The sequence below is a fragment of the Pelodiscus sinensis genome, chromosome 2 (assembly GCF_052426305.1).
Source record: "Pelodiscus sinensis isolate ZL-2025 chromosome 2, ASM5242630v1, whole genome shotgun sequence".
In the NCBI taxonomy this organism is placed as follows: domain Eukaryota; kingdom Metazoa; phylum Chordata; order Testudines; family Trionychidae; genus Pelodiscus; species Pelodiscus sinensis.
Genome location: NC_143053.1, coordinates 217,372,539 through 217,393,393, shown reverse-complemented (window position 1 = coordinate 217,393,393; position 20,855 = coordinate 217,372,539). Strand labels below are relative to the sequence as shown.

General features: G+C 42.1%; 1 protein-coding gene across 3 annotated transcripts in view; it reads left to right on the top strand.

The window, feature by feature from the left end:
* Positions 1-20,855, top strand: part of CDK14 (cyclin dependent kinase 14) — a 530,833-nt gene that overhangs the window by 368,430 nt on the left and 141,548 nt on the right. For all 3 annotated transcript variants that reach the window (XM_075922396.2, XM_014569231.3, XM_075922397.2), the window contains one exon: positions 7,273-7,336. In XM_075922396.2, the coding sequence (XP_075778511.2) occupies positions 7,273-7,336 (64 nt within the window). The remainder of the gene's footprint in view (positions 1-7,272; positions 7,337-20,855) is intronic.

Here is a 20,855-nt window from a genome sequence, read left to right as displayed (position 1 = left end):
AGCCACTGAAGTCAGATGTGAGGGGTTTGGGTGTGGGCGGGGGAAGGAGGAGGATTAGAATCAGTATTGTGGTCAGAGCCTGTTTTAACTCTGCAATGAAGACAGATCATTAGAGATAAAACTGCATTTCTCCTGCTCACTCATATTCACCAGACTTACAACATCTTAGATATGAGGGGTGTGTCATTGGTAGGGACAACTTGTGGCCATCTTTCAGTAAATTGACTAAAACCAATACATCCATATCACTTCTTGCATTGCACTGGCTCTTCCTCAGAAATCCCTCTTTAAGCTACCTGTGACATGCTGCCTACAAAACTCTTGATCATGCCTAGGCAGTGGACAGGAAGTTTATTCCTCCTTATTATATCAAATTCGATTATTACATTGTTACTTTGTCCTCCTTGTTGGTCATTTATCTCAACCTGTTCTATATGTTTATACTGCAAGCTCTTTAGGACAAGGACTGTCTTTAGGATCCAGGCTGAAAAATCACATATGCATAACCCAGTGGGATTCTTATCCCTGGTTGTGCACAATAGGTGCTAGTACCCTATATAGAGAGTCCTGCGCAAATATAAAATTTGTATCCGCATCTATATCCACAAAAATAAGCTGCAGATATCTGCATCCACATTTGTGGATGTGCATATCTGCACATTTACAGGGTTCTAGATCCGTATCTGCAAGAATGAACCATGGATGTCAGTGGATTTGCAGGGCTCTTACTATGTATAATGATCCAAGTGATGGAACACACCACTTGACTTTGGCAATAGAAAAAAATAATGTGAATAGTTTGGGACCTAGTATGTTCAGAACTTTTTTTGTAATGGTCTCCCACATGCTGTAGGTACATTAGAACGTATAGACAGAAAATAAACAGACAAGGGGAGTGGGAGGAATTGGTCACATTACAAAGGTTTAGTGTGAAAAATGATCAGGCAGCATTTGTTTTTGTCACTTTGGGAACCAAAGTTACTTCCTTGTTTCTTTTGTTCAGGCCCCTGTGTTATCCCTGCACTGTAAAACCATCTTAATTCTACAGAAGGTTTCAGATTTCGTAAACTGGCTTTGATTTCTACCAATAAAGTGCAGAAAAGATACTAGACCCTAGAACAGTGGCAAACTCACCAACCTTATTTTGCACCTTTTTCTTTTTATTATAGCTACTGACTGAAGTGTGTGTGTAATAGTATACGTGAATCTTATCTACAATACCGGACATTTAACAAAATAGAAAAAAGGATCTTACTGAGTGGGCCTGAAATAACTTTTTTTTTATTGATACAGTTACTTGTTCAGTGGGTTTGGAACAGTTTTTATGGTGGGTTTGCTGAGAGCCATTGAATGAAACTGTAAACTCTGTACATAATGGAAACCAAGTCAAGGGGTACAGCAGCACCTCCCTCCCTAATTCTAATGCCTATAGGAGGAGGAGTTGAAGTGTGCTATAAAATACACAGTTTTCAAGCACACTTACTGCTTTACTTGGGAGACCTTGAAAAAAATCTTTCTTTTAATCCACTGGCTCCCTCTGCTGGTATGACATAATTACAGTGCATGTTGCTAGTTAGAAGAACTGATTTTGCAGAGCTAGAAACACCAGAAGAAAATAGCTTTACAAAGAGCTTTTATGAAATGTCAAACCCCTTGTTTGAGCATTACACACACACACACACACACACACACACACTCTCTCTCTCTCTCTCTCTCTCTCTCTCTCCCCCCCCCCCCCCCCAGCTCATAATACAGATGAGAAGGAAGGGGAAGTTGGCCTGTGAATATGCCACTGTTCTAACGCACAGCACTTTTTACTCAAAAAGAATTAAACATTTTTTTAAATATGGAAAACAATTTTTATAAACATTAATTACAAATAAAACTGTAATGCAATCACCATCACTGAGTAGCCGTATATTCTTATTTTTCCTGCCCATCACTCCCTGCTCCCCATTGTTTTTCATTACGTGTGTCGCATTGTAAGTGCTTTCATTGCTTACTGTCTTTGTTTGGATTACTATTCATATACCTAAAAGGATCCCCTTTTAATTAGAAACCTCTTCAGCAAATAGGTGATAATTTTGCATTTTTGCTGTAAATAGCCAAAGAGTTAAAGCTTGCTGCATAGTTTGTAGGTGAATATTATTGTATCCATTTCAGAGATAGGAAAACGGAGGCTCAGAGGTTAAATGGCTTGCTGAAGATCAGAAAGCAAATCAATGTCAGAGCAAGAGCTCTAAAACCTCAGCTGTAAGCTAACATGCACAGATCTCTGCCAATGCTCTGGTTGACCTTACATAAAATTAATTTTCATAATAAATATCACAGATTGCTCAGGCCATTCCAACATTCAATACAGAGAGGTATATTGCATGTGACAGACACAATGAAAAAAAATTAAAAACATTTCTATGGCAGGTTTGAATGAAATCTCCTTTGCACACCCCATTCCCAAAGGCCTCAGAGAAAAGAGAGGCTTGCTGCCTGCATTGAAGCTAAACAAAAGTGATTCTGGTAAACCAAGGGATGTGAGTGAATTCCAGAGCTGAAGACCCTTTGGAGGGACCCTTTGCCAGTAGCTCCCTCTTCTTTCATTGAGCGGGCTGTACTGTAATTGCCTCTGCCTGGAAAGGAGGCAGTCTCTCAAGCAGCCAGGTCCAAATTATAAAGGGTTTTGTAGGCCAAAACAATCATTTTGGTTTCACACAGATACTTGAGCGTAGCCAGTGCAATTCTTTGAACACAGATGTAAAATGCCCTGAAAAGTGCAATGGCATTTAGTCAACAAGCATCTGTGTCCTGAGTTCCAGGTGGTGTCAGTGAGTGACCCCCCCCTCCCCCCCCATATAGAGCACAATACAGTAATCCAGTTTTGAGGTGAGAAGGCATGGATAGTCTGGCAAGATGCACATTGTGAAGGAAAGGTCATATTCTTCTTGCAAGGTGCAGATGGGAAGGCGTGCTCTTGGTCACAGCTTGTAAATATTCAGGTTCTGCTTGTAGTGATACACCTGACTTTTGTGCACTAAAAGAAATCATAACTGCTGCGTCAGATCTCTACAACAAGAAACCAGCATTCTTTTAAAGTTATTCGGAGGGATCTTTTTGCTCTAATTAGGTTTTTTTTTTGCTCAACAGAAGCACAATGACGTCACTGCCCCCCCATCTTTACTTTTTATTTTCTCTTTCAGTGGTGATTTTTTTTTTCTTTTTACCTCCTCCCTGCGCGATCAATAAAATAGAGGGGTGTTAGAATGTATCCTTAAATTTGTTTTTGCATTTAGTCTGAGACACGACTGCTTGTACTGGAACTGGGAGAGTTAGATTTATAAATGAATTTTGTATATTGACTTTTCATAAATATAGAAAATTATAAGAACAGCCATACTACGTCAGACCAAAAAGTCCATCGAGCCCAGTATCCTGTCTTCTGACAATGGCTACTGCCAGGTGCCCCAGCATCAGCACAAACCACCATTCTTTTGGTTAATAACAACAATTAGAATACTCAGTTGTGTACATTTACCTGCTTTTAATGTTAATTCAAATTCCAGTGATTAATTTTCAATAGTTTTAATAAATGTAGCCCTTAGAGATAACATTTATATTTTTACAAGTCAGATTTTAAACCATTGGTTGTGATGTTAATGTTACTGTATATAGAACAGAGTTACTGTGAACAACAAATACAAATCCCAATTATTTAAGATTGTACAAATTAAAATTTAAGCTACCTGCCTAACCATCTATTTCAATTTCAAGCTACTCTACAATAGGCTGCTGCAAATTCCCCTGGGTAAAGCATGTGCGTGAGAACAAACCGCATGTGATAGATGTTAATCACAACACTAAATACACTGGTGGAAGACACTCAGATATTATAAGGGCAGCATAAGAACCTGCACAGAAGAAAATAGAAGAAGAAGCTGTTTTGTGGATAGATGGAGAATTGCTATCTCCAATCACAGTTTTTAGGAGCACTAAATTAGTGTAAAATTAAGGCCATTCTTTTTAAGTTTGTTTCCTTTGGAATTTGTAGGACTTTGGTTCACAATCTGCATACATCTACTATGCTATGTAACAGTTAGCAAACTCTTGGAGCTGAATATATATGTATATGGCCATTCAGTTTATTTAGGATGATAAAGATCTAAAGTACCAGTGAGCTCAAAGGCCTAGTGTGGGCCATTTCTGCTTTCTGTGATGTACAGATAGGTTGACATTTGTCAGTGAAATGTCAGATTTAATATATGTGTCATTAGATGGACAATCCATCTTACTGACAAAGGGTAATGGCCTGGGAGTCAGGGTTCCTGTATCTGGTTTCTGACTTTGCTATGAGCTTCCTTAATTAATCTTAATTACAGTTTGAATTGTAAAGTGCTTTGAGGTCTGTGGAAGAATGGCTCTGTTATCAGTGGTTCTCAAAGTGCTGTCTGCTGACCACTACTTACAGGTGGTCCGTGGGAAAGTGTCCCCAAAATGGTGTCACTGTAACCGCCACTGTGTGGGCCTGGTCCTGGCTGCTCATTCTTCCCACTGGCCCGTGGCATGCGTGGTGTCTCCCAACGGCCCCTCATTACCGGCTACAGCTCACACTGCAGTTCCAGCACAGTGCACACTGCTGCCTGGCAAGTCCCCACCATGAGCACCTCCTTTCCTTCCCCTGCAGACGTGGGGCCCCCTGTCTGGCTGCACTGCTTCCTCCTCCCAGGTGGCAGGCTGCTTGTTATTTGTTACAGTGGCCTCCATTGCCACTGCCGGGGTGGTGGGGAATGGTCAGAAGCAAAACCCTGTGGGAGACGCTTCCAGACTGGTGCCTTGGATCTGTCATCTCAGTCCCGGCAGGGGTGCTGCAGGGTGGGGCACACTCAGGCTCGTCAGTTGCACTCTTTGTGCTGCCACTCTCTCTCTCTCTCTCTCTCCCTCCCCCCACCCACCCCTCTCCACCTTCCGGGGCAACAGCAGAGCATGGAGCTGCTTACTCTGCCACTTTCCATGAGCCTAATCTGGCGGGGAAGGTTGGGTCTGTCTTCACCTCCTCTCACCCCCATCCAGCGGGAAGCTGGAGCTAGTGCTACAGCCTTAGGGCTCCCTGCTGTGTTGGGAGGGGCTGAGCTCCCTCCCTCCCCCTCCTCACCCCACTGGGGGAACAGCTGCATGCTATCTGGAGTCAGATAAGCATCCGCACTCATGCCCAGACCACCACACCCTATTCCCTCTCACTTCCCTCCCCCCACCAAAACCCCTCACCCCCAGATTGCTCTGACACACCCTCCCTTGTTCCTTCACCCTCCCTTTTGGCCAGACATCCTACCCCCAGCCAGCTTCTGCACCCTACTTCCCACCCAGACCTAGCAATCTCTCCTCCTTCTTGTAGCCAGACAGGAACCCTCCTTGTAACATCCATTTTTGCTTGCCCGGATATGGCAGGCTGCTGTGACCGTGAATGGCTATAAACAGAGATATGCCAATTGCTGACCAAGAGGCTGCCGAGGAGTGCCTTTGACTAAAATCCCATATTGATACGAACATGCAGCCGTTCGGGGGGCGGGGAGGAATCTCTCGCCCAGTAAAAAAAAAAGTCTAGTACACACAATTTAGTTATCTCTCACAAGTGTAAATTAACTTGAAACTTGCTTGTAAGAACTGGCGCCACAAAACGAACCAGTACAATTTGGCATCTTAAAATAAGAAAGAAGAAACGGGCCCCCAGGGGTATAAAGATGGGTCCAGCAGCACATTTACTCTGAGTGTCAATCTACCATCTATCTGCTGGTTGGATTTGGTGTTTGACCTCCCGAGGTTCTATGGGGATGCCCACCTCGTATCCGTCTTTCCTAGGAATTGAGGGACCGGCCCTTGCCTGACATGCTGGAGTCGAGAGGCACAGAAGGGGGTAAAAATTGTACCTGGATGTGGTCCTTTGTCTTAAGTGTACACATAGACTTAGAGCTCTTTAAAGATTAAGCTGTCACTTGGTACCATTATTTCTATTTTCTATCTTTATTTTCTTTGTAACCATTTTTAAGATCTATATTTGCTAGCAGTTAAGAAATAGAGCAATAGCCATTGTAACCATATGAATTATAAGCTTTTTTTTAAAAAATAAACCTGTAACTGTTTAAGTTTTAACCTGACTCCTTCAGTTGCTGTAAGAGAACCAAGCACAATTTAAAAGAACTTCAGCCGGTCATAAGGGACAGGTATAGGAAGAGCTTGGGCGTTTGGATCGTGTTACTCCCAGGTGACAGATCCGTTGGGGCATCTCTCAGTCTTCCCTAGACTGCCCGCTGCAAAGGGATCCTGTATCCTAGCAGCTAAAATCTGAGGTGTAATAAGCTCTTCCTATAAACAGGGGCGTCTGTCAGCCTGTTGGCTGCCCTCTGCGACGGGACCCCGGTCCTAGCAGTAAAGTCACGGATGTTAAACCTTTTCTCAGCACACACACTGCCCTGACCGTCGGCTGACACTTCTGCACTTCACCTCCCTCCCAAATCTTGCACCCCATCCCTATCCCACTTGCTGGCAACCCTGTCCCGCATATTGAACCCCTAATTTTTGTCCCCACCCCAGAGTCTAAGGGGGGAGGTCCATAAAATCCACTACCTCCAGAACCCCAGAATAGTAAATCTGGCCTATGGGAAGCCCTGAACGTCAGTCCTCCCTGTTCCTCCTCCTTGCCCCAGAGGGTTGGAGCGCCGCAAGAATGAGGTGTCTCAGTTGGGGGCCACATCAGTGAGGGTTGGTTTTTTTTTGGGAGAGTCTTTTTGCTGCTTACTTGTGTGGTCCCCAACTGATTTTTCTGTTGGTCAGTGGCCCCAACCCAAAAAAGATTAGAATCATAGAGCTGGAAGAGACCTCAAGAGGTCGTCAAGTCCAGCCCTCTGCTCCAGGCAGGACCAATCCCAACAGGAGGTTCCCCACTTCTGCCATAAATAGAGAAAACATTGAAACCTTTTGTGTTGGATGTAACTTAATATTTTACTTTATTTAAAATGAAGTTTGATAAAATAACTATGGGAGAGTTATAATGCTTAGTCTGTTTAATAATTTAAATTAAACCGTTCTCCCTAGTTGCAGCATTAGCAAAATAGCTTGAGTATAATTATATAATTAATGGTGAGTTTCCATTACCAACTGGTGGTCTGCGGAAAGGTTTACATTGAGCCAGGCGGTGCAGAGGTCAAAAAGTTTGAGAACCATTGCTCTATATAAGAGCCAGGTATTGCCAGTGCTAAAATTACAGGAGTCTTTTTTTCCTAACAGGTACTTGGAACACCAAATGAAGATACGTGGCCCGGAGTCCATTCTTTACCCCATTTCAAGCCGGGTAAGTTTAAACAAGAGGTTATCAAGATTTCACTCCTTCCAAAAAAACAAATTTGAAAACCTTATGTTCTAGCTGACCGAAGGGTTTTGAGATGATGCTCATACTTTTGGGCAAGTTTACTTACTTGCTAATGGACTTCTGCAGCATTGTTCCAAAATAATCTGTACAGTGTTGGAAGACAGCAAATGCATTGTGATAATACAGCAGTGCATTCCTAGTATTTCACATGTCAGTCTGTTAGTTGGTGTTTGACTTTTGACCAAAACTTCCCTTTGGAGCACATTAAAATGACATGTTGCACTAGGCATCTTACATTTCCTGTCAGGATCTTTCGAAAAAAGCTTCTATTTTCTAAAGAACCGTGTCTAGACTGCAGTTTCACTTTCGAAATAGCGCTTTTTTGAAAGAGTGCCATGATGAAAATATGCAAATGAAGTGTTGGATATTCAAATCCCGGCTTCATTTGCTATTTCCAAGTGTCTAATTTACATCCACCTGTCGAAAGAGGGATATAGTCTAAACACACCCTGAGATATAATGTACTGATGAGAGGAACCAAAGTGATATCAAAAGGTATTCTGGAAGCAGAAAACAGAAACATTTTATTCCTCTGCCACTGTTTCTTTATTATCTAACAATTTCCACAGTCTGGTTTTAAATGGCCAAACTGATGGGCTACGTCTAGACTGACATGATTTTCCGCAAATGATTTTAATGGAAAAGTTTTTCCGTTAAAAGCATTTGCGGAAAAGAGCGTCTAGATTGGCACGGACACTTTTCCGCAAACGCACTTTTTGCAGAAAAGCGTCTGTGCCAATCTAGACGCGGTTTTGCGCAAGAAAGCCCCATTGCCATTTTCGCCATCGGGGCTTTTTTGCACAAAACAGTTTTCAGCTGTCTACACTGGCCCTTTTGAGCAAAAGCATTTCCGGAAAAGGGCTTTTGCCCGAATGGGAACGTCAAAGCATTTGCGCAAGAAGCACTGATTTCGGACAGTAGAACGTCAGTGCTTTTGCACAAAGTCAAGTGGCCAGTGTAGACAGCTGGCAAGTTTTTCTGCAAAAGTGGCTGCTTTTACGGAAAAACTTGCCAGTCTAGACGCAGCCATGGTGTTTCTGCTACTGCTTTTGGGAACCTGTTCAGCAGTCGAGTAGATCTAACCATTAAAAAGTTTTCTTTGCTATTTAACAAACACAGTCTAGCAGGTAACTCTTACAAAGCAGTTTGCCACCAGAATACTGCTGTTTTATGTCTTCCACAATAGACTTCTATTTTAAATATGACTTATAAAGTAGTTAGAGATATGCATCATTTAGGCTGGAAGAAGGTACCCAGCTTTAGTGAGCTGTAATAGAGTCCAGATTTTATTCAGGTGAGGTCATAATTAACATTGACCCCAGAAGTGTGTAAAGGTAAGCATGTTTGTAAGTGTTTGCAGGACTGGGGCTGAAGTCATCCAACAGATCTGGAAAGAAAGAAGATGACATAGCTACCTGTCATAGAATATTATAGGAATCCTTCAATAATAACAACTATTTAATACTGGAGGGGTTTTATCCAAACACTTTCTAGATAAACTTAAAAAACAACAAATAGTCTTGCAGCACCTTAGAGACTAACAAAAAATGTAGATGGTTAGTCTCGAAGGTGCTGCAAGGATATTTGTTGTTTTTTAAGTTTTTCCAGTTATAGACTAACAGGGCTACCCCTCTGAAACTTTCTAGATAATTTTTTTCTTAAAATGCAAAATAGTTTTGTGTAAATTTAATTCTTATTAAAGAAAATGCTATTTTCAGAAAAATTCCAAAGACATTTGTTGTTTAATTCCCTGGGATATTAAAGGTGGAAACAATGCAAATGTTTTTGGCTTTGGTGGATCTTGTATCACTAAAAAAGAAGTGATAAAATGGTTTGAACAGTAGGTGGCAGTCAAGAAACTTTCACTTTAGAAAAGGGCTTAGAAATGCATTGAGCAGTAAAGTTTGTTCTTCAGATTTTGCAAAGGGACACTGGGAAATAAATTGACAGCTGGCATTTAGTGAAATGTAACACAGGCATGTTATTTTAAAAATGGCCATTGTGTTGGATTTGTTTTTGTTTCCTCTGTTACAGAGCATGGCTTTTGCCAGCTCTGAGCACATACCAACCATAAAAATGTAGTAACAAGGGGAAAAATATAAATGGATAAATGGTAAATGGTCACTTAACACATTCCCCCTTTTCCATAAGGGTGCATAGAGTACTCTTTGTTTTTCAGTCTTTCTCTACCCCTGTAAAATGTGCAGATATTTTCAACCTAAAGTTATCCTGGCTAAGGACTGTTTTCTTCTGTATGGGACATAAATTAAATTAAAAGATAAATAATGGAGATTGCCTATCTCCTAGGATTGGAAGGCTCATTGAGTCCAATCCTCTGCCTTCACAGCAGGACCAAGTACCATCCCGGACAAATCTTTGCCCCAAATGGCCTCCACAAGGATTGAACTCTCAACCCTAGGTTTAGGGGACCAATGCTCAAACCACAGAGCTATCCCTCCTTTCTATAAGGACTTGTTGCTGTAAGGGGCTGAGCACCCTTAATTCCCATGTACTCTTACATGGGGGGTTGAAAAACAACTGCCCTTCCCCATGGGAAAAAAGCCTCTCTCTACTGCAAGTGTATGCTCAGAGATCCCTTTGCCTCTCCTTCCTCCTTAGTGCACTTGATATTCTTGGCAAAATGTTGGATGTCAAATAAGCCTTTCTAAACATTTCAAAAAAGCATAGGCTCTGTCGTATGCAACAGTAGGGGTGAAATTTACCTCACCTGCGTAAATCCCGAGTACCTGGGTTTTATGCTAATGAAATACAGGGTATCTGGGGAAGCAAAATCCAACACCTACAGCATAGGCGCCGGGCCTGAAGCAAGCCTTGCGTCATATCATGTATGGCATCCTATGGTCTGTGCTGAAAAAAGTCACTTGTTCAGACTGCTAGAGTCATTGGATCTGATTAGGAACATGGCCCTTTCACTATCCAGAAAGCTGTTTCTCATACTGATCTGAGCGTGGCCATCGAGCACAAGGGTTGCATAGTCTTTTCCAGCTGCTCCAGCAGCCCCTTACCCTTCCTATAGTGCTTAGATGGATCCTCTGCACAAGGCTGAACTAGAATCCTAGAACTGGAAGAAATCTCAGGAGGTCATTGAGTCCACTCCCCTGCCCAAAGCAGGACCAATTCCAGCTAAATCAATCCAGCCAGGGCTTTGTCAAGCTGGGACTTAAAAACCTCTAGGGATGGAGATTCCACCACCTCCCAAGGTAACCCCTTCTAGTGGTTCACCACCTTCCTAGGAAAATAGTTTTTCATAATATCCAACCTTGATCTCTCCCACTGCAACTTGAGATCATTGCTCCTTGTTCTGCCATTTGTCACTACTAAGAGCAACTCCTCTCCATCCTCTTTGGAACTTCCCTTCAGGTAGTTAAGGGTTGCTATCAGATCCCTCCTCACTCTTTCTTCTGCAGATTAAACAAGCCCGAATCCCTCAGCCTCTCCTCACAGGGCATGTGCTCCAGCCCCCTCAGCATTTTGGTTGCCCTCTGCTGGACCCTCTCCAATGAGATCACATCCTTTCTGTACACCCTATAAAAGATTTTCCGAGTGAACTTGACTGAGTGACCTTGCTTTGCAGAAGTAGAGGAGCTAATGCTTTATTTTAACGCACCTCAGATTTATAATTTTGAAATGGCTTCATCTCTGTTTCCTTATTCCCAGAGTACAATACAGTGAACCTGAAATGATCTTGCCATATTTGAATTGATTCCATCTGTGTCCAAGATTTATGAGTTTCTTGTATTTAAAAATAGAAAACATAGAATATATTTTCTTTTTTCCAACAGTTTGTTCAGCACTCCTTAAGCAAAATTTCTGTGTGTTGAGCAGAGTCCTGAGAAAGTAACATTCGCATTTAAACATGAAAATATGAACACCCATTTAAGCCTACTAGTTGCAAAGAGTAAGGCAACAAATCATTTGAAAGGAAAGAAGTGCATGGAGAGTGCTGATGATTACAACATTAACATCCGCTCAAGGAAGACTTTGATGTTATAAGCTTAGCTGCTTAAAAGCATAAAACAATGGAATTTGAGCAGAAGGTATCAGTAATAAATAGTGACTGTGGTAAAAAATTCTGGCAACTTAATTAAGTATCTGTGGAGTTGGGGGGCGGGGGAAGCAAAGTTTAAACAGAATTTCATTTTATTTGTTGTCTGCATTCAGATGTAGGAACCTAATTTTTAATTTAGTAAAACAAGGTCACTTCCTCAGGAAACTAATCACATTTTACTAAGGAGAGATGAGTAACATCTGAAAAACAGTGCTGCTTCTACATTCCTGTGTCCATAGGCCTAATTGCTATGTGTTGCAGTTATTCCAAAGCAATGATGTTCAGGATATTCTGTTGCAATTGGTCAGAAGAGAGAGAGAGAGAGAATATCCTCAAATGTGAATTAACTTCTCTCAGGCTAGGTGGTGAATTCACTTCTTATACCAGCTATAGAGAATTAGTTCTATGATATCCGTCTGTTTCATTTCTGGGGCTTGCTTAGTCTGTAAATGGGAAATATTTTTTATCATTAATTTCACTCCAAAAGGCCATTCGGATTTCTCACCTGTTTTGATCAGCCTTCACTAAAAGGATATATCTCAGCCTTTTGTTCCTTTGAGATAGTGTTGTATACTCCAAATCATAAAAGCAGTTTGAAAGTTGTCTGCTGTGTCATCTCTCTCAGCCCTGCTCTCTACCAAAACCGTCCCATTTGTATTTGCAAGTGCTTTTATCCAATCTTGTAAATAGCCTGCTGGATTGATTTTCAACGGTGTTTTTCATCTAAGTACTTAATTTTAAAAGTGCAAAAAAGGCCAAATGTGAGACAGATGCCTTCCTATCTCAGTTCCAAAATGTTGTAATCCTGATGCCCTTACAGTGTCTCCCTGTGCTCAAGTATTAGCTTTCTCAGCCTGGTTTTTCAAGCAAACCTGGGACATGAGCACTGTTGTAAAGAAGTGATCCATATGCAAACAAACAAGCTGTTCAGAGAAGTTAAACAAAAATGAAAGTAAAAAACATCATTACTGTAGAGAGCATAGAGGGCTTGAGCTTTTGGGGGTCCCAGGGTGCCGACCGAGCATTTTACAAATATGTAGTAAATGATGACTGTGATCTGATGAAATCTGGGTGGGTGTATAAGTATTTATTATGAACTCATTTATGGCTTTGGCACAGTCCCTGAGTAAAGTACAAGGTGGGAAGAGACCAATTACTTCCTCCTCCATGTTCAAAAGCTTCAGAGGGGTAGCTAAGTTAGTCTGTACAGGATAAACTTTAAAAAATGGTATATTCTATTATTATGAGGATGTGCTCATAGCTGGATATATGCTTTTCTATTGGCCCTATTGAGACCACTTCTCTCCTGGCACTAGTTGTCTCCGATATAGAAGGAAAACTAACAAGCTGCAGGCAACTTGTTTTGGGGCCACCTAGTGGCAACTGGTATCTAATATGTAGACATTCTGGGCATTTTTATCTATATCTGCTCTCTCCACCCCTCCACCCCCTCGCCCCCAATAGGTCAGTAATCAGGATAGGATCTTTCCTTCCTCGGATAAAAGAACATAAAAATGATCATATTTGAGTCAGAACAACGGTCCATGTAGCCCAATTTCCCCTGTCTTTTGACAGTGGCCAGTGTCAGATGCTTCAGAGGGAATGAACAGAAGAGGGCAATTAGTGAATGATCGATCCCCTGTCATCTAGTCCTAGCTTTGGCATCAGAGGCTTAGGGATACCCATGGCATGGGTTTCGTCCATGACCTATGCTCCATGAGCTCTTCTAGCTCTTGTTTGAACCTAGTTAAATTTTTGTTCCATAGCAGAGACTGCATGTTGTGGGAAGAAGTGCTTCTCTTCTCTGTTAGCTCTAAACTTGCTGCCTCTTAATTTCTTTGGATTATGCAAAGGGGTAAAAAATATTTCTACACCACTCTTGATTTTATAGACCCGGCTCATATGCCTCTTAGTCATCTCTTTTGTAAACTGACCAGTGTCAATCTTTTTAATCTCTCTTCATATGGAAGATTCTCTATATCCCGAATCATTTTTGTTGCCTTTCTCTGTACTTTCTCCAAATCTAAGAGATCTTTTTGAGTTGGAGTGACCGGAACTGCAAGCAGTATTCAAGCTTTGGGGGCAATATGAGTTTATATAGTGATGATATGATATTTTCTGTCTTATTATCTACCCCATTCCTTATGGTTCCTAACATTGCTAACTTTTTTGACTATCACTGCACATTGAGAATTATCCACAGTGAACCAAAGATCTTCTCCTTGAGTAATAACAGCTAATTTAGACACCAGCATTTGGTGTGTATAGTTGGGATTATTTTCCAATGAGAATTAATTTGCATTTATCAGTAGTGAATTTAATATGCTGTTTCGTTTCCCATGTATCCTTCTGATGTGGTTTTATTTTATGGGCCAAATGCAGAAACAATCAGAGATATGTTTGGAGAACAAGGAATTGGGTATATACAATTATTTGTGGTACTCTGCTTTAACCACTTATTATTGTAAATCTAGTAAAAAATTGAGCAGCTGTCTAGGGTCTTGGCATTTCCCACTTGATCAGACCTTATCCCATCCTCACAGATGCAGTGAAAGAAATCCTCCATCTGATGCCAGATCAGAGAAGACTATCAGCATCTCAGGCAATATCAGTAATTGGGCCAGTGTCTCTGGGCTAAGATGTCTGACCTTGAATTCTTCCTTTCACTCTAGCCCATCTCTACTGAATTAACAGGCCTAAGTACTGAGTAGAAGAATTTTGCTTGGAGACGTGCCTAGCTGGTTCTATTTTTTTTTATCCCATTTGTGAAATGGCTTCAGTCCTGCTGTGTGGGTTAATACCTCCTAATGAAGTTGCTGGCCAGTTACCAGATCAACAGTGTTGCCAAGCCAAGAAGTTCAAAATATCATGCATCAGATGACACAGCACCCCTTGAAAATCATGAGGCTTGTGGGGCGAGGGGTATAGACATTATATTGTGGCTTTGGTAAATGTAGGGGTTTTTTTTGTTTTTTTTAACTGCCCTTCCCCTCCTCTTCTTTGTCACTGCCATCATCCCCCCATATGTGTGCATTCTCTCAAATATATAGTAAAAGGTGGTATGGCCTCTGTAGGAGCTATCATTTACCCACACTTTTCTGCACCCTCACCCCACATCAGTTCTGCCCTGTCATCTGCTGATCCCTTGGACCCCAACACCAGTTATGCTCCACTCCTCTAACCTCTGCTCCTGCTGCAGCTATAGGGGCTCTTCACCCCCTTCTTGCCCCTTCCCAGGCTTGATATTTCAGAGAGGGAGGAAAAGATACCATGTTGTTCCCAAAAGGGGATAGGAGGCAGGGAGAATGGCATCCTCAGAGGCCACTCAAGACAATCTGCCTCCATAGGAAACACTTCAGTCTACTACCATCCTTCCACCTTCCCTAGAACAGTGGTACTCAACTGGGGAGCCATGCCCCCTGAAGGGTGGTGGGGGCGAACCAAGCCTGATGGTTCAGTAGTTGTGCCCACCCTCCACTTCCTCCAGAGTGGTTTGATGTAGCAGCTCCTGCCACTTAGGCAGGATATGCTGCCCGCTGCTGCTGCCTAGTTTGCCTATAGTGTGTGTGGCCCCTGCTACTCCTGATGGGAGTAGGACAGAGAGCTCTGTCTGTCTCCTACAGTAGCATATGCCCTTCCCCAGAAGGCAAGAGTTTTGTAGCAGCCAGGGCTGAAATTCATGAGAGAACTGGAGATTCTAATGTCATTGTGATATTGGCTGAAATTCTCTTTCTCTTGGAAAAAACACACTGAACTGCAGACTTGATCCAGTTTGCAACACTGGATCAAGCTGCTGCAGTTCAGTCAACCACACTTCCTGCTGACATTGGTGAGAGACCAGCTGCCACTGGTGCAGATGGGTCCACAGAACCTATAATAAAATTCCTTGCATCTAATTCTGCTGTTCCTTGTTCAGAACATGGTAGCTTAGGCTGTGGCCTGCTGCTGTTTCAGGAGGCACAGAATCTTCTCCATGGGTGATTTTGTTTATACAGGATGCTCTGGTGGATACTAACATGATCCCATTTCTAGTTCCGCATTTGGATGTCTTGACTGATCCTCTTAACAAGTCTTTTCCCTTTAAGAAGGTGCACATGATCCTTTCTGGTTAAGATTCTTTTGGTTAACCTGGTCATCTACATCACCTCAATGCTCTTTATCCATGAGAATCCAAAGAGAAGATATCTCATGGCTACTGCAGCTCTATCCAAAATACATCCTTGTTTCAGCCAACCCTTGTTGATAACCTGCCTTTGGCCATTGGCTTGGGTATTTCCTGTGAGACATGTCAACCTTCTCTGACCAGACATTTGGATTTTTCCTTGCAGAGACCCGAGTCCTTCCCTGAAAGCTATCAGGAGTTTCCTTTGTCCATAGCCTGCCTTTCCCCCGAAGAGCTAAACCTTTTATAGCAGCCACATTTAAGCCCAGTTCCTGCCTTTCCTTCAATTTGTATTCCCCTTTTTGGTGCTTCATGGAATATGAACTCTGTAGCATCAGAGACCCTGTTGAAGTTTAAAGAGTAGGGATTTATAATCAGAAGCAATTGCAGTATTCAGGGTGGGAACTGATGCGATACTATAAAGATTTTTTTGAAGACACAAGGATCATCCTTGTGTCTGAGGAGAAATGGTTGTCCCAGGTACAAAGTGGTAGAGACCTTAAACCTCTTGTCTGGTAGGGTGATTAAATCAATCTTTGACAGCTGTGGGGCAAAGGAGAATCCACATGTAGCAAAATAACAAACTTTAGGAGATGTATGCTATATGTGAAAATGAGTGCTTACTTGTCACACTTTAACTGTGTTTGCGGTAAAATTTCACACAAGTCCAGTCAACTCTTTCTGTTAACACTGGGTTGTGCAATCAAATTGGTAGTAAGGTATTCTGAGCTAGTTGAAAAATTGGTGGTTAGTGAGGAGTTAACCTTTTTAAAGTAATTTCTCTCTTCCTCTTTTAATTTTGACCATATTGATTTTTTTTTAAAATTGAAATTTTGATGATCTCCAGTACCTGCAATATGAGAAAAAACAGGGTTGACAAAGGTTACAGAAATAGTGATATTATTTAAAAATAATAGAAAACCTAATGCAACTATTGCATATGGGGGAAGCCAGCATATGAACATCACAGAAGGAAAGCACCATCTTCTAAACAGAATACTGCGCTGGCTAACCACTTTACACATTGCATTTCTTATTTGTGATCACTAGAGGGACTAAAAAAAGTGTTCTGTTACACCATCTTTCACTTTCTTTTATAAGACAGTGAGGTTGCATTTCTGTATCTTTGAATATGATCAAACAATTTTCAGTGACAAGCAGGAGCTCAGCTTTACATTATTTTCATTCTGGGATACTAGGTTTCTATCCCACAAAACAATATAACCATCACTAAAGAATCCTAAGGTATTTTAAAATTGAATTGATGGTTTAGAAAACTGGATTAGAAGTTGAGACTTCTGATTTATAGATCTATAATATATTTTAGATGAAAGGATGTTAGACTTGCAAGGTACTTTTTTATAGCATTGTAATCTCCTGTACCAGCACTTCTATCCATGCTGCTATAGACTAGTTGCAAAAAAATCTTATCTAAGAGATGATTTAAACTTTCTCCTGCATACATAGCCAACATCACTAAGGGTTAGTATGAATGGAGGCTCAGATGTTTTCCTAGAGAGGGAAGAAGCAACCACATCTAGTAATTAAAAAAGCATGTCTTAAATATTGCTTAGACTGCTAGTCTCACAAAGTTATTGTAACACATAAGGAAGTATATGTAATGATTTTTGAAGGATTAATTGATATATTGAGCTACAGTATAAATGCTTTCTTTTTTTTTCTGCCCTCTAGAATGTTAGCAATTTAGAGTGCATTACTGAACAGTTATAGGTGGTAAGTCATCTTCTCTCTAACTTCAAATCTCGGGAGATCTAAGAATGAGGGTTCACATGATTAGAGAGTGCTCACATTCAGCAGTGCACGCTAGCTCTAGTATAGTTAAAGTTAAAACTAGTTTTCTTTTTAAGCCATGACACTTTTTTAAAGTGATCTACAATCCACTCAGTTACTTGGAATGCCTTGAAATTTGGTGTGCTTTATGGGAGGCTTGGGATTTGGTCTGTGACCAAATTTGGGTTCATTTGACTAAGGGGTTTCTGAGGTACAGCCCTTCCCACCAGTGTCTCTTCTCCCCTGCCCCTGCTTTTCTTAAAGTTTACATATTTTAGTAGAGCTTTCTCCCAGACCTGGGAATCTAACCAGGGTTCCAATCCTTGCACACGGGCCTTATTCGCGTGAAGGTTATCCCAGTGAATACATGGTGCCCTATAACCCTTTGGGGAACAAAATTCAGGATATTATTAGCAAGAAGGTTGTATTTTTTCCCCCTCCAGTTAGGTTAACACCAAAGAATCTAGCAGAAATCACATTACACTGAGCATGGTGGAGCGAGAGGGAGGGACAGGGGATTTCTAGTGGAAACCTTCTACTGTAGCAGGAGAGGGTGAGCAACAAGATTTTGAACTTCAACCAACCCAGCTAGTGTAAGTTCAAGATCCACCCAAGGCAGAAATCTGGAGAAGCTTTGAAGGCATGTTGCTAACATCATTCTGTAAAGTGTCTATAAATGGGGTGAAATATAATCAAAGTGTTGGTGAAAAATCATTAGACACACAAAAGCCTGCTGGGAGGGAAAGACATTAGGATTGCCTTAATAGAGGGAATTGTGGGGATAGGAGGGAGAAGATCACTGGAAAGAGACATGGGGATAAGTGGCAGGGGTACTGTAGGAGAATAAGGGGGCCTGTCAGACCCACATTTCCCCCTTCTGTGTGGGGGCCAATATGGGAGGGCCTGAGCCCTTTTTCTTTCCATCAAATGTTTGTGCCAGGATCTAAAGGTCTCTGTCCCTCTCGGAGGTGGTATAAGCACCTCTCTCTGCCTCCTGATCTGGGAGTGGAGTCTGAGTGCCAAAGACATGCTCCCTAGCCTAACATGTGAGCTAGTGCTGTGTCTAGACTGCAGGGTTTTTTCAAAAAAAGTAGCCTTTTTTCGAAAAAACTTCACCTGCGTCTAGACTACAGCTACGTTCTTTTGAAATTAAATCTAAAGAAAGCGGCTTTTCTTTCGACGGCGGTACTCATTTCACGAGGAAGAACGCCTTTTTTCGAAAGTGAGCATCCAGACTGCCTGGGTGCCCTCTTTCGAAAAAACGGCTTGCTTTTTCGAAAGTACTGCTTGCAGTCTAGACGCTCTTTTTCAAAAGAGGCTTTTTCTAAAGTATCTTTTGAAAAAGCCTCTTTCGAAAGAGGCTTGCAGTCTAGACGTAGCCTAGGAGGTGGGGAAGCCCTGCCACTCTGGGAGGAGAGCTGAGAAGATGCATACTAGCAGCGTGAGCCAAGGACGCTCTGCGGACACTGGAGTGAGGCATTGAGTGGGCATGTTTGATGTATATCAGGCTCTGCAGCACCGCATGGGGGATGGGCACAACTACTGACATGAATAGAGTAATTCACAAATCTCCGAGCTGTAGTTTCAGGCTGCTGCTGTCAAGTGCACACACAAACAAGGGGGAGCAGGATCTATCACTTTAGGCACAGAGGTGGTCAATTTCTGGAACTGTACTTTTGGGCTCGCTCAGCAGACATTTTGTGATCAACCACAAGTGAGAACTTCATAGCACAGTGGTACATTCCATCTTCACATGATGGGATACCCCAAGTAGGAACCTATTCTGCTTTCCAGATTAACAGGAAATGCACCCCACGCTGTTTCAGGGGAGCTTTTGGATACCACATTCAGGATGATACCCTTCTTCTCTCTCCTGGTCAGACCTAATCAGCTCTACCATTTTCCACTACTGCTCCTTCTGCGCGTGCTGCAGAACAGTGAGACAGAACAATGATCATTCTAATTGCACCCTTCTGGCCCAGACAATCTGGTTTCCCAGCCTCCTGCACTTGTCATCTCACTCACCTGTTCTCGTCCAAGACTCCCCTCATCTTAGGGGAGGATCAGCCATCCCAATCTATATGAACTCCACCTCAGGGTGTGGTATTTGGATACTCATATATATTAGTAGAGGCATACTTGTCTGTACAGGACATTCTCTCTTGTAGCAGAAAGGACTCCACTAGGCAATACTGCTGAGCCAGTTGGAGACACCTTTCATCCTGAGCACAACAAAAAGGAGTTTTATCAGAAACAGCCACAATTCCTCTCATCCTAGACTGTCCCATCCTTAAAATCAATGAGTCTTGCCCACTGCCTGTTGAGAGTACACCTGGTAGCTAGCAGTGCATTCCACCATCCAGTGAAAAGTTCATTTGTCTACAAATTGCTTAATCACTAGGTTTTGGAAAGGCCTCCTCGGAACCTTCTCACCCCTCCTAATGTTCATGCCTCAATGGAACTTGAAGAGTTGTGCTCCATGTCCCTCCTTTCCATGAAAGTCGTCATCTTTGTTCTTTCTTCAGCGAGAATTTGGTGAATTTGGTGCTATGATGTTGGACTCACCATTCACACCATTCAACAAGAATAAAGTCTCATTATGTCTACATCCAAATTTCTTCTGAAGATGGTCTTCCAGGTTCTCATTAACCAATCCATTCACTTATCTGTTTTCTTCCTGAAACCTTATACAGCTGCAGAAAAATGTCCGCTCCATTCCCTTGACATTCTGGTATTCTACCTGCAAAGAATGAAACCAGTTAAGTTTCCTATATTGTGAGGCAGGGAAAAGATCTTCTCCCCCAGAGAATCTCCAAATGGATTTCTTGCTGCATTAAGCTATGCTACTGGATGTCAAGCTTACCTCCCCACACAGCGGTATGGGCTTCCTCCATGAGAGCTAAAGCTGTGACCATGTAGAACAGCCACACAGAGTTCTGTACTGCACACCTTGGGGACACACTGTGTATTAGTGCAAGTTGCTGCATCAGATTTCTCCTTTGGCACAGCAGTTTGCCACATGACCATTCTGCCCTTGTTCTTGCAGCCACCTCCAACTTAGATGCTGCTTGTTGATCACCTTCAGGAGAGTACAATGGAGACTACCACTTGAGGAAGAGGAGACTGTCAGCTACTTGTAACTGGAGGTTCTTTGATTCTGGTGTTCCCTATCTGTATTTCACTTTCCATCCTCCTTCCTCTCTGTGTTGAATCTATGGGAGTGATGGTGGAGAAGGAACTAGAGAGGTAGTTCCTCTTCATCAGCTGATGAAGAAAGCAATGACAGACGCACAAAGCAAACCAGGTGCTGACGTGTAACCTGCAGTGGAATACAAATAAGGAACACACATCTTGGAGAACAGGTCAGTAACTGCATCTTTGCAAGGGCCTGAAGTGCAAGTATAGTACCCAAAATTATT